We start from the raw sequence: 13,954 nt of genomic DNA, 5'->3' as shown, positions 1-13,954 counted from the left end.
TAATGAAACGTCCCTCATGTGCACAAGATCATTTCATTAGCTAACCGCATGCCAATGTGTTCATTGCAAAAGCCGTATGTGCTTTCCAGCTGGAACGTTCTAGAAGCCCTGCCCAACCAGCTGTGATTCAAATGGTGGACCCTTAACCCAAGCACAAAGGGAGGTTCCTGGGGGAGGAAATCCCTTGTAGAGTGAGCATTCATTGTAGCCGTCGTGTTCTGAGTAGGTGTGAATGTAGATGGTCAGGCTTGTCTGCAAAGGGACATCCCGTTGGCTGCTCAAGTACAACCCTGACCTTCACCTTGAAGCTCTTTGGGGAAGGCAGGCCTGGAGGGACGTGGGCACGGGCGGTGTGAGCCGCAGTGTGGGGCAGACCCCAATTTCTCTATCACGTGGATTACACATGGCTTTTTGCCTTCAACCCTAATTCTGGATTGCTTTTTGTAATGTGATTGGTTTTCGACAAGGAAATACGCTTGTAACTGGGAGGGCGGGCTCCATCACTAGCAATCAGTGGAAGTGACGGGCATTTTAGAAGATCACATGGCCCAAGAGGAAAGTGCTGTGCGACATGTAACACGCTCATCACTCTCTCCTCTCCTCAGTTTCTACTTCTCTCTCCCCAAGTTCTACGAGCACAGAGAGAAACACCGGAAAGAACCCCTTTCCAATGACAGATGCCCAGGTGGGTGGAAGAGAGGAAACGCAACTTCTCCCAACCAAGCTGTGTCTAGACGCAGAGATAGCAGTCTTTTGTAGTAATTTCGAATGGAATGGGCTGAACAGGCTTATCTTGGCTTTCATCATCAAAGATCTTCCCTTCACCTTTTCTCCCTAAAGAATCCAAAACCCCCGGAAACTGGGCGAAGTGGTGAGGGCTACTTACCGAAAGACAATGCCTGCGATGAAGTAAAAAAGGCCGAGCGTGTCCATAACGTTCCACAGGTCAGTGAAGTAATTCACCCCATTCATGTACCACTGCATCACAGAAAGGGAGAGCGGGCACGTGAGCAGCTTGGGAACGTCACATGCTTCCTGGCTTTTCATGTTCACACATTTTTTTCTGGATCCTTTTGGAGCCAGTGATGGGCCGAGGGAGCCCTAACACATGCCGCATACTATTCCAGGGTTACTGGAAACTAAGTTGCATGCTTGCTGTTCTGTTACTCATGTGTTGCTGACAAAGTCAACAAACAGATGAGACTCCTGTATCCTTCCTGTGCTTGAAAGATGAACCCGCAGAGAATGGGTACAACCTGTGGGGGCAAATGTGGAATTCCCAGCCCACCACGTACAGTGGTGTAGGCTGTGCACTGCACAACTCTACAGGGTGTTACCCATATTGTCATCATCATAGATTTGTGTATTTATTGTAAAAATTTTCTGGTATGTAATAATAAAACATCTTGATAAAAAGGAACCTTGTTTTGTTTTGTTTTTATTTGCATAGGGAGCTACATGTGGCACCTGTGAGGACAGATGTGGTCACAGAACTAAGTGACAGGAACAGTGTGCCTCAGTGCCCTTTCATCACGATGTATATGCACTGGTTGTGATTTCTCAGAATAACGCGTGTCAGGACAACACTGAGATGAAGGGGGAAAGGATTATCCATTGGAACACTGCATCTGGCCAGCCTCTCTGTACTCCATGTGCTGGACTTGGGCGGTCCCAGCATGGTCACCTAACCCTTCACACATCTCTCCATTCAAACATGTTTACTGAGATCCCACGAGGTGCCAAACCCCGGTGCCAGGCTCCTGGGACACCAAGACAGGGCACCAGGTGCAATGCTGAGCCTCAAGGAATCCACTGACCCTTGGGAAGGACAGAATTTAAACATGTTTAAAATGAAATGGGATAAGGGCTGAAGGGGAGGTAAGACCAAAGCCCCAGGGGTGATCAGATAAGAAGGGCACCAGATTTTCTTGTGTCGGGCAGGCAAACAGTGTCATCAAAGGAACATGGCACTTTTCAATCTTACTAAATAGACTCACCAGTATGGCTGTGTCTGATATTCAGATATTATATTTCCTGTTTAGCAGCTGAAACCCAGTCCCAGAAAAAAAGAAAACTAAGGGATATGCCCTAAGGCAGATGACCAGCAAGTGGTGGCCTCAGATTTCTTAAGCTCAGTTTCCTCTCCCCAACGTCACATTGCTTCTTTAGATGCCACAGAGATCCCGCAATCATAGACCTGGAAGTGGTTCCAAAAGCATCACTGGTTTCTTGAGAAGTATTTCCTTGTATTTGTTTATGAATGCAAATAGCACTTATTAATATAATTTATATAAATGCAAATATCAACTTTCATGGACCAAGGGGGTAAGTGCCTTAGGAAATCAAGCACCAAAGAGATATTCAAATCTCCCAGGTTTGACCATGCTTTACTGTGAGCTCAGAAATCAGGTTGGAATCCCTAACTGTCTATTTGGGTGGTCCTAGTGACTTGGATTACCACTCACCATAAACCATTTGCAAGACAAGGGTGGTTGGGACAAGCCCCAACTGCTGCCTGCACCCCTTTTGAAACCCTGGTCTGTGGGCCCCAGCCCAGCTCCGCCTCTGCCCACGAAACCCTCAGAAGCCTGGCCTGCATGATGGGAGAAACCCTAATCAATCCTGGGTCTCCGAGGCACTGCCGTTTTTTTCCTTTTCCTATAAAAAGGAAAAAAAACATACCTTTTTATAATGAATAGAGGCCTCTTTTCTGAATGGAATGCCAGTTCTGAGCTACCTTCGTGGAGTACCGGGACCATATTTCATCTTATCTTTCAGGATTTGGGGGTTCAAAGGGCCTCAAGATTGCACAGTGCTCTTCATGAAGAGATGGTGGAACTTATTTTAAATTTCAAACAAACATCCATAATCTATTTAGTGGACCCAAGAGTTATTGAATGACTATATTTGAGCTTATTGACTGCCTGGGTTAAAATTTCCAATTTAGCATCTTGACATCTGCCCCCAGGGGAAGGGGACATGGGGAGACACTGAAGAGCACACTTTGTGACACCCACACACAATCTAAGACAGTAACATCCTGCTCGGTTTTGGTTTTCCTGACAAGCGTGAATGAGCTTAACTGAGACGGCACCAGGCCGGCAGAACCGGTTGTTAGAGGAAACCAATCAGAGGATTGATTCCAAATGGAGGCGTCTGCAGACAAGAAGGAAAACAGCGACCCCGAGTGTCAGCTTCCTTGCGTGACAAGCGTCCTGAAGGCTGTGCTGAGCAGACTGGCTCACAGACCACAGAGTCAGAGCTGTCTTCAAAGCATAGAGCTGCCCTTGAACCTATGCGGCTAACCTGCAATACTGCTGAATTGAAACCGGCCCATTCAGAAGAAACTTTCAGAAAGAAAGAGAAGAAACCCTTTACGTCCTCATCACCACCCTATGTATCAAACATCACCCGACAGGGGAGCTCGGACTTGGCCAGACTGTGTGGGCATCGCTTCCTCCAGGCAGGCCCTGGGAATGACCTTGGCCTTACCCAGCCCCCTCCACAGCCTACTCCCCTCCCCAAGGTTCCTGCACCTGCCCACGGGCTGCTCCCACTCAGCGTCCCTGCACGTGTCTCTCCTGGGCACCATTTCACACTACACCTGTCCAGGGCCTTTCTCCCAGCAAAACACACATGCCCTGAGTCTCCTCCCTGCATGGCCCAAATAAGTGACTGCGTAGTTAAATGTACATCCAATTTTGTCTGGAGGTGTGTGTGACTTAAGGACAAATTTCACTGTGGCAAGTCCTCTGGGCCAACCTCCTGGCAAATGTTATGACTCGCTCACTCAGTGTCGCTCTGCTGTCCTGGAACGCTCCCAGAAATAACCCTGTCAATCATCTCCAACTGGTGGAAAGCTCCACAGGACAGAGATATTTGTCTGTTGGTTCACTGCTGCATCCCCAGTGCCTAGAACAGTGCCTGGCCTATGGTAGGTGCTCAATAAATACTCACTGAAAGAAAGACCGCACAAATGAGGCATTTGGCTTAAACCAAGACGTGTCTCCCTGCATCTTCCACCCAGGCCAAGGCTAGCCCTGCAGAGCACCCCAGAATAAGTCCTCTCTCTAGACCTTATGGCTTCTTAAGATGCCCAGAGGAACCAAACAATGTTTGGACTTTCACAGCAGCTTCTGTGTCTCGATGCAACAGGGGAGGCAGGGTCGGGAACAGGACTAGTAGAGAAACGTTGGGAGCGTGACTGAGGGGCAGGAAAAGGACTTTTCCTTTTTATCAGCCACTCCAAGAAGCAGCCACCGACAGTACCCTCTGCTCAAAAGAACCCCCCTGAGCCTCATGCCAGGTTCCCCCATGTCCCAGCACTGCTTTCCTGGCTCCTCACTTACTCAGTCAGGGCACAGCTCTGGGGTTGAATCATGAAGACCCTTCTCATCAATTCGTTTCTTAGAAACACACACACACTAGCCAGAGACACATCAATGCCAGCTCCTCAACCAATGCCCAATCCCTGAGGATCCAACATGAATCAGAAATGAATCTCTGAATCAGGTCACTTCCATGCCACCCAATTCTAGGCAACAGCCGAGCACATGTGAGGAGCTGAACACGCACAAAGGAGCCGATGCCGGATAAGATGGACGAGGCGACCGTTTGAGGCTCCCCATCCTCTCCTTCTCAATACTTCTTGCAGTAGGAAAGATGCCCATTGAAGGATGAGGACCCCGAAGGTCAAAGAGGTTAAGTCGCCTCCACACTGTACCATTTGCAGCCCCTACTGATTTCCTCTTCCCTTGCCCTCCCGCTCTCTCTGCTTCCTTGAGCTCCTGACTGATTTCCCCACGGGGGAGGAATTCACTGTTCCTCAATCCTACTCAGTGACTTCATTGAAGATGTCAGGATGGTCACCTGAGGTAAAGACACCAGAGCCGTGACATGTGACACTCAAGGTTACACAAACCCCATGCCTGTTCTGGTGCCTACACTGCTCCCCTGTCACATCCACAAAGCCCACACAGCTTGGGGTGACATGCCCGTGACCCAAACCACTAGGGCCCCCAGAGTCCTGCATGACCTCCCAGGTGGCCCCACTGCCTCTGCCAGGAGCGGACGGTTGCCCTTCAAGTCCACTGACATCCACAGACCAGCCGAGATCCTTTGGCACAAAGTCCACTACTGGGAGGACAGTGGTGGCTGAAAGGGCCTCCCAGTCCATGGCAGACAAGGGGTCTGCCGGCCACTCAGATGGGATGAGATTCGGGGCTTCCCCCTCCAGTGTGACAAAGCCCTCCACGCTCATGTCCCCTTCCTCTGCAAAAGCTAAACCAGGAATGCTATCTTTTTCTCTCTGATGTGTCTTTAAAAAGTGGTCAACCACCCTGGAAGTGGAGCAAAGGAAGGAAGCCAGGGCCCCAGAATCTGACTACACAGCTTTGGGAGAAGGGAACACATGTGGTCTCATGCAGAGGCAGCTCCTACCACGATGTAACTCGGGAGGTTCCTAGTGAAAAGGTTCTTGGTTAACTTTCTCATGTTGGCCTGGGCCCCTTCGGGTTTTTAATACTGATTCTCCCTCTATCTTTCTCTGCTTCTCTCAAACAGGATATTGCCACCTCCTTGCTGCTGACACACAGTAAGACAAAAAGAGAGCTAGCAAGGAGAAGATGGCAGCTGAGCGGAAAGAGACTGTATGGAAGGTATTTGTGTGTTGAATTGTGTCCCTCCCAAATTCATACATTGAAGTCCTAACCCCCACACACCTCAGAATGTGAGCCTGGAAATAGGGTCCCCGCAGATGTCATTAGTTAAGATGAGGTCATCCTGGAATAGAATGGGCCCCTGGTTTAAGATGGTTGGTGTCCTCATGGCAAGGGGAAAGGAGGACACACACATGCACACAGGGAGGATGCCACGTGGGCCTGAGGACAGAGTTCGAGTGATGCATCTACAAGTCAAGGAATGGCAGAGATTGCCAGCAAATCTCCCGAAGCCAGAAACAGACCTGGAACAGATTCTCCCTCACAGCCTCAGAAGGACCCAGGACTGCTGACAACTTGATCTCAGACTTCAGGCCTCCAGGGACAAAACGATGAATTTCTGATGTGTAAGTCACCCAGCTGGTGGTGCTTTGTCACAGTGGTGCTACAGGACAATAGGAAGGCGTGAGCTAGACTAGGCTGTGACCTCATGAGCCAATGCCTGGGGCTCTAACGAGGCTGATCTGAAGTCACAGAAACCCTTTACACGCCAGCAGGAACCTGTCCTGGGGAAAGTTGCTGGTAGACAGAAAATCTGATCATCTTGCCATGCTAGACACTGACTTGTGTCACTTACATTATTCTTCTGCCACCTCCACCCCATCACCATCCCCCGTGTGCATGTCCCACCGACTGGGCCACAGAAGGCAGGTGTAGGGCCCTGGCGCCTGCACTCTCCCCACCCTTGTGCCCACAGCAGACATCACTAACCGATCAGGACAGCTTTCTGTTGAGAACAGACAAAGCCTCGGAGTCTTTCTCAACTCAGAATTCCTCGAAGCCACAGAAGACATCTATTAGAGTTGGCACAACAATTGAGACCCATTTAGGATTCCTCGACTGGGTGGCGATTCTGTGAGGTCACGAACAGCATCCTTTGCCCCTCCAAACCCGTCGTGGCACTTGGCACCTAGGCCATACTTGCTGAATAGATGTGATGTTGGGTTTGGGCTCGGAAGAGACAACAGAAGCGACGGCAACAGCAGTTCTCCAATAATTTGTAAACTGCTAAGTCTGAAAAGATTTTCTGGGATGACTAATGGTTTAGGGACAGCACTGTCCCTCACCGTCATCAGTATTTATTTATTCAACAACTGCTAACTGAGCGTCTGCAACGTGCCAAGTTTTGGATTCAGTGGTGTAGAGAAGATGCCAAAAACAGCAGATTGCAAGAAACTGCAGAAAAGCACCACGAATAAGTCACACAAACTCACTGAAACCCACAGAAACTTCTCTGACTTCCCCACACTGTCACTGACACACTGGGCATGAAGATGCTCTTAGCTGGAAGGCCCTCCTACCTCCCCTTCCAATCATCCCGCTGCCTCCCCGGGGACGGCAATGGCCAGAACACAACTGGCTCCCAATGACAGGAGTGGGTTTACCGTCCAAGGTCAACCTGCTCTTGGAACACTTGCCCGGTGCTGAGTAACGGCCTCCCCATCCATTAACGTTAATGACAGAGGAAAGAGTGGGCTTGGTGCTGGGAGATCTCGCTAGGATGCCACGATGCCGAAAGGTCATTTTCATTGAGTTCGTGGCTACCACCTATTGCGAACAATTAATTATCTGGGGAAAATAATGCCTTTGGAACTTGAGAAGCAACGTCTGCTCCTCCTGGGCCTTCGGGAGACTCCGCCCACTGAGGAAAGGCGGAGGTGACCTCCCGGGGTGGGGCATCCTACCTGTCGCACTTCATCGCAGAACAGGACAAAGACCAGCGCGTAGAGCACCAGCTCGGGCAGGTGTGGCACAGAGTGAAAATCCATGAGCAGCACGTAGGCAAAGAGCAGGAGGAAGGCGATGTAGAAGACGGCGTTCCAGGAGAAGACCACAAAGGGGGACGTGAAGAAGGCCACGTAGCGCCACAGCAGCTTCCGGGGCTTGACCATCGGCTTCTTCCTGGGCGGGGAGGGAAGAGCCGTCCCTGTCCCCGTCCCCGCAAGCACAGCCAGGGGCTGCCACCCTCCCTCTGCACATTGATGAGTCTAGACCCACAGAGGGGGTGGGGCGGGGTCAACCCTGTGTCCCAAGACTGACCCAGCCACAATGCAGCCCTTGGCACTTCTGGGTTAACAGGCCCAAATCCTGCCACGGAGAGAGAAGACAAGACCCCACCTCTACCTGTTTGAAATCAACCCCAGGAAAAGCCAGAGACCATCCCAGACCTAATTGTAGGCAGTGGAGTGAAAGTCATAAGTTGCAGGCCTTAAGTTCTTTACATAGGAATGCACACACACACACACACATGTGCGATTACGTGCTTTGGTTTCATACCTAAATGACACAAAGCCACAGCCAACCAAGGGTATAATAAACAGACACAGGATAATCTTCCAGTTCTTGGTGTCTCGGGAAATGTCCCCATACCATTGCTTGGAAAGAAAATTCTACGGGGAGACAGAGACAAAGGACATGGGTCCTTATTAATGCATCAAAACGCGGCAGGGTATGCAACCTTTCTTCCCAGCCCTCACACCTCCCCAAAATAACTACCTGAATTAAAGTTCTTCTTTTCTATTAGTTGCCTGGCTTCCAAGGAACTATGACAATTTAAATTCTGTTTGATTTTCAGTCCTTCCTTAAATTGGGTTCTATGTGGTGAGATTCATTTCATGGTTGAAAATAACAAATCCTGCCTGGGATATGGAAGGCGTGACCCCTCCTCTACCTGCCTGAAATCAAACTCAGAGCCCGAAAAGGGAGCAACCACTGTCATCTCAACATGAATCTGAGTTGAAATGCAAGAAAAAGCTTTTGGCAGCCCGTCCCAATCCCTGAGAGGTGGGATGAGGGACCCCCCCATAAAGGTGATTGTCAGAAAACTCAGGTTGCCTCGAGAGCCACACAGTACGTCAACACAAAAGGGGTGAGCATAGACTGGACCCCATCAAAGAAATGCACAGCTCTCAAAAAAAGAACGTGTCTGTCCCAAGGGGACTGTTGTGTCTCTTGGCAGGGCCGGTGGAAACGTGGGTCCGGGAGGGCTAGAACAGGCCTGCCCTACCCACACCCCTGTCACTTCCCTCTAGGAGAGGCTGGCTTCTCCTGCTGGCCCGTTTTGCACAGTATAACTTCCTCCTGGAGCACACCTGTGTCTGCTTCCTTCCCTGCCCCTCTCACTGCCCCTACTCCCCTCAGGTGCTTCCAGGACACTCAAATCCTCAATTTGGGGCCTGCTTCGGGGAGGCCTCAAACGAAGACAGGTGATATCCAGCCCTCCTCATGTGCCCGCCGGGATGATGAGCTAGCAGGCTGTCACCAAGTGGCACCACTAGGCCCCCAGTCACAGAAAGCTCTCCCCTAGCTCGGGTTCCAGGGCCACCTGTGACATCTGACCCCACAAAGCAGCCTGCCTACAGCAAGCAAACTCCCTGGTCTCGCAGGCCTGCAGGGAGACTTTCCGTGAACTGGCATCTAGCTGAAACCCTCAGGATGGGAGCATGAGTCAGCGTCCCCCAGGCCCAAAGCTCTAGGACACCAGCAAGATGGGGTTTGGGGCCTAAGAAGCTGTGAGCAAGACATGGCTGCCTTGACAGCTGGCCCGACTCCTGGGCAACCTTGACCCGGCGCCAGCCTTGCTCCAGCCTGCTCGGGTGCAGAGGCTGAAAGGAAGCAATAGCAAGACTCCTTCTTTGTGTGTTCCTTGTCATAAGTGATTTCTCCCGTGTGATCCAGCTTAGCTGCAGTCACAAATGAGTTTTGCGTAAACGCTGTGCTAATTATTAGCTGCACGGTATCATGCATAAGATGGAAAATTAATAGGGAATCAAATCCCCGTTCTGCTACTTCCTAGCAGTGCAACCTGGAGAATGTTCCAGAACCTGTCTGAGCTCCTGAATCCTCATCAGTAAAATGGGAGGCTATTCACCTGGAAGTGTGCTGTGCAGATGAAATGTGATCACGGTTAGGTGTGGCAGACAGGTGTCAGCCAGCCCATTTCTTCCCTACCCTCCACTTCATACCCAGACCCCTCCCACTGGGATTATGGGTAGAAAATATCCACTCTGCAACCTGAGATGCCAGGTGCAAATTGCTATTAATTTAATTTGATGCAGAAAATCCTCTCCACTGGCTCTACCCATTTCATACTAGTTTCTCTACTGCTGTAACGACTACTAATAACTGTAACGACTACTAATAACTGTAACAACAGCTGACATCAAGGGCCAGTACCTCTCAAATACTATCTCATTGAATCCTCACAACATCCCTTCCCTGTAACCCTTAGTGTGCCCATTTCACTGGTGAGGAACCAAGGCCCAGAGAGCTCGTATAACCTGGCCTATCACCACACCTGGGTAGGGATACAGTGGATTGGGACCCAGACCCCAGATTCAGAGACCCAGCCCATAATTATGGTTCTGTACTGTTGGCTTTGTGGAGACTCACAGAATACTCTCTCTCGGGCACCATCTCCTGAAGCAACAATCTCTACTGATGCCTACAGCTGCCGTCTTCTGCAACACTACCCCCCTTCCCTGCCACAACTTTTATGTTGGAGAAGTTTCGCTGTTAATATTATGGTTTTTGATGCTGTCACAAACAGCATCTGATGCAAAAGGCCTGTTTCTGGACGTGATGTTTGGTGACTATGTTGTTTACCTGAACCCCGGGCTGGGCGATGAAATGCTGGTCCGTCGCCTCCACTGCCAGCTCCAAGCAGTTGCTTCCACCCCAGGCTTCGCAGGAATAGACCAGCAGTTGCTCTGCCAAGTCTTCGTCGTTGCTGTAACACTCCGTGAACAGCTCTGCAGTCACAGTAGCACCAGAGAGAAGGGAGCTGGAGGGAGGGCTGGCCAGTACGCAAAACTGTCTGTCCCCCTGTCCCCTAGCCAAACCCTGACTTCAACGAAAGCCGGGGTGTGAGTGCCCTGGTTTGCAAAAGGCGTAGGGAATGCCAGCAAAACGTAACTCTTTACTGAACGTGGGGGATTTCCCTTCGCACACCACCCCCAACACAGCCCCTCAAGACACCATGTGTCAACCAGTGCTCATTGAACTGAGCTGCACTGAGTGCTGGGAGCTCCCTCTTTGGTGGGGCTGCCTCCCCTTCCCAGAGCAGCCTTCCCCATCTCATTCATATTCTGTGCTTCCTTGGTGAGGTGTCTGCCGATAAGGCACTGTGCGAAACAGCCCGAAAGGGTAAGAAATGCTGAACTATTGCAATAAGGGCGCGCTTGCATTTTGAGACCTCATGACAAAGACCCTGGAGTGTAGCGCCTTAGAGGAAACGTTTTCAAATATGAGGAACCACTGCCTCATGGAGGCCAGTCAGAAATTAATATAATTTAATATATTAAAAAGAAATTATTGGACACCTTTTTCCAACACAGAGAAGCTAAACTCATGAGCACTTTCCATTAGCTACGATAATAGAAAAACGTGAGTGCATTCTGCAACGTACCACACTGCCAACTTAAAACTCCTACATGGAAAAGAGAACAACTAAACACATCTGAAACTGTGTTGTTGGGAGGCTATTGATCGTGGGTTTCTCACATTCCAGCATGTCGGGACCTTCTGAGTCAAGGGCACTGACAAGCTTTGTTTAGGGGTGACTGAACAGCAAACAGAGCACAGACCTCCCAGGTGAGGAAGGCTAAGTGCTGCCTCTCCCTCTTCCATTTCAGGTAATGAGTAATCACACCCTGGAGGGTCGCACGGGCAGGTCACCTGCAGCCCTCACTGAAGCTTGAGTCCCCTCACTGGGGAGCTGCAGGACAGGCAGCAGCAGCCCCTTTTCTCATCGCTGCAGGGGAATCGAGGCCCAGGGACTGACCCAAGATGCTCCTGTGGCTGCTGCCTTTGTCGTTAGTAACAAGCCCAGGGGTCTGGGGCCTTCTGTCAGCATATGTATGTGAAACAGGCAAGCTAACTTGATGACCTGAAAGTCAGATAAAACCTCAGACCCATCACAGTTTCTTGACGGCATCCAAAACCCAACAGGCCTGGGCCTGGGAAATGAGAGGGATGACAGGGCCCAGCAGTTCCCACTTTCATTCGTGGAAAAGTCAGTAAGCACCAGAAGCAAGGGGCCTGTGGCTTCTGCCGCGGCATGTGTAGCCCTGACCACGTGGTCTGCAGCCCTTGAATCAGGCCAGAATCAGGAGCTTGGACATGCCTCTGACTTCGGCCACCTGGCATGTGAGTGCCACAGGCCCGCATGGGCCACCTGGCATCCCTGCACCCACGGGACCTCCCGTCCTGGAGGCTTACCCACTGCACGGGTCTCGTACTCATTGGCCAGCTCCTCGGACTCCCCAGCTGCGTTGATATCGTTCTTCACCTTGGCCAGCGTCTTCAGAAGTTTACTGGCTCCCAGGGCTGCCAGCGTGCAGCCCCTGGTCTTCAAGAGGGGAGGGGAATGGAGGGGTCAATTTATAATCCCTTGAAGTGGTCGGTTCAACACTAGTGTCAGATGAGGATGAGCTCATGGCAAAGGCGGAAAACTGTTCATCACGACTCAAAGCAAAGTTGGCAAGGTGCACAAGAACCTAAATACACTCAGTCTTGAACATGAAATTAGCCTATACGAGGGAACTATCAAAGCAAGTGCCACAAGAAGCTCACAGTAAGACCATGACTACCCAGTCTCACACTGCAACAGTTCAAAGAGGGGAAACGTGGAGAGAGACACGGAAGGCCTGATAACGTCGTTAGTAAGACCATGCGTGCGAGCTCAATATTCAATATCCAATTTTGTGTGCTAAAAATGGAGAATGCATCTTCCTTTCAACTGTCCATAAATCATTTACAAAACATCATTATGTGCTAAATCAGAAAGAAAAACCTCAGTAAGTTTCCCGAAGCAGAATTTGTCCAGGCCCTACTTCTTGTCCATTACACAATAACACTAGAAATTAAGCTTTAAAATTAAACTTAAAAACCTCATCCACTTGGAAAACAATCACACACCCACACACACCTGAGAAGCAGGTGCCTACTGGGTTACCCATCTGGCACAGCTACCTTCCAGGGATCTCTCCTCCCAAACACACCTCAGTCGACATGGCAACAGGCACGACCATGTTCATCCAGCAGCAGACGTTCCCTTTTGTTGAGGACATTCTAGCTTAGGCGTGCGCGTGTGCAGAGGGTCAGACACCCACCACAAAGCACACGTCTGGTGCAGCCTGCACGTTACCTGCTCCCAGATGACTTTGGAGAGTTCTTTCTTGTTCTGCAGAATGGCCCAGATGAAGAGTGCTTGCAGGGGATGCCGTGTGATGGGAGACACGTCCTGGGAGGGGTTAGAGCATGTGGTCAGCATGTCCAGTGGGGCGTGGGTGTGGCTGCACTACTCTAGGAATGACAACGGGGCTCAGGATGCCCCAGGAGGGCACCCCATGGTTGGAGGGCTCTGTAACTTGGTGTGTGAATCCATGGTAACAGATGTGCTTTTTCAGCTCTGCAACTCACCAGTGGCATAATTTGACACAAAATCTTTTATCTATCGTAAAAGACAACATACAACTAGACGGAAAGGTGTAAAGGGTAAAGAAACTGTGCTGACGGCAATTGAAAAACTGAATGACTTGGGACAGCTGAAGACAAAGCAATTCCTCCTCATCATAAAAATCAATTTCTCATCTGGAAAAAATAGTCAAACTAAATTCTAACTTTTCTATAATTTAAATTCAACGATCACAACACAAAACTATACTTATTTCTTTGGAGTGTTACTCAACGTTTCGATTCCTAACACATCAGTTAGAATCCCAGCTCCTACTCAGCACCCCGTATCTTCCACTGGAACCTGTTCAGATAGAAAAAACTAAACGTATATATTCCTTTTAAACATCTCCACAGGTTTTACCAAGGCATACGTATGGATACCACGGACGGTTTTACCATAAATATTGGAAGTTTTCTAAACACTTCCAATTGTTTCAAGCACCGCGTCTCATTTAGATTTTTGCAATATACACACACACTAAAATCATAGAATCACACAAGGTAATGACCTAGTTTCCCCAGAAGCAACCCGGAGACAAGGATTTGAGGCAAGTAGTTCCTTTGTGAGGTGGTCCCAGGAAAACCAAGAGAAGAGGGAGGAAGTGAGATCCAAAAAGCAAGAACCAATAACGGTGCTTTGTCCACATGCTGTCATGGCGGTCAGCTAGAGATCTGTCCAGCCAGGCAACCCCAGGAGCCAGTGAAGGGCACTGCCTCAGAATTATCTCCTCCACGTGGGGAGGGAGCTGGGGTTTTTATGAGCCAGCTTCTGGCAGTCG

At 50.0% G+C, this 13,954-nt stretch overlaps 1 protein-coding gene across 1 annotated transcript in view; it reads right to left on the bottom strand.

The window, feature by feature from the left end:
* Nucleotides 1-13,954, bottom strand: part of TRPM8 (transient receptor potential cation channel subfamily M member 8) — a 73,283-nt gene that overhangs the window by 28,374 nt on the left and 30,955 nt on the right. Inside the window, exons 12-17 of the mRNA XM_019739743.2 lie at nucleotides 12,865-12,960; nucleotides 11,937-12,066; nucleotides 10,323-10,468; nucleotides 7,995-8,107; nucleotides 7,403-7,619; nucleotides 887-978 (exon numbers count right to left, since the gene is read on the bottom strand). Coding sequence (XP_019595302.2) covers nucleotides 887-978; nucleotides 7,403-7,619; nucleotides 7,995-8,107; nucleotides 10,323-10,468; nucleotides 11,937-12,066; nucleotides 12,865-12,960 — 794 coding nt within the window. The remainder of the gene's footprint in view (nucleotides 1-886; nucleotides 979-7,402; nucleotides 7,620-7,994; nucleotides 8,108-10,322; nucleotides 10,469-11,936; nucleotides 12,067-12,864; nucleotides 12,961-13,954) is intronic.

This window comes from Rhinolophus sinicus, linkage group LG01 (genome assembly GCF_036562045.2).
Source record: "Rhinolophus sinicus isolate RSC01 linkage group LG01, ASM3656204v1, whole genome shotgun sequence".
Taxonomy (NCBI): Eukaryota; Metazoa; Chordata; class Mammalia; order Chiroptera; family Rhinolophidae; genus Rhinolophus; species Rhinolophus sinicus.
The sequence above is the reverse complement of the archived record's forward strand: the minus strand, read 5'-3'. Positions and strand labels throughout refer to the sequence as shown.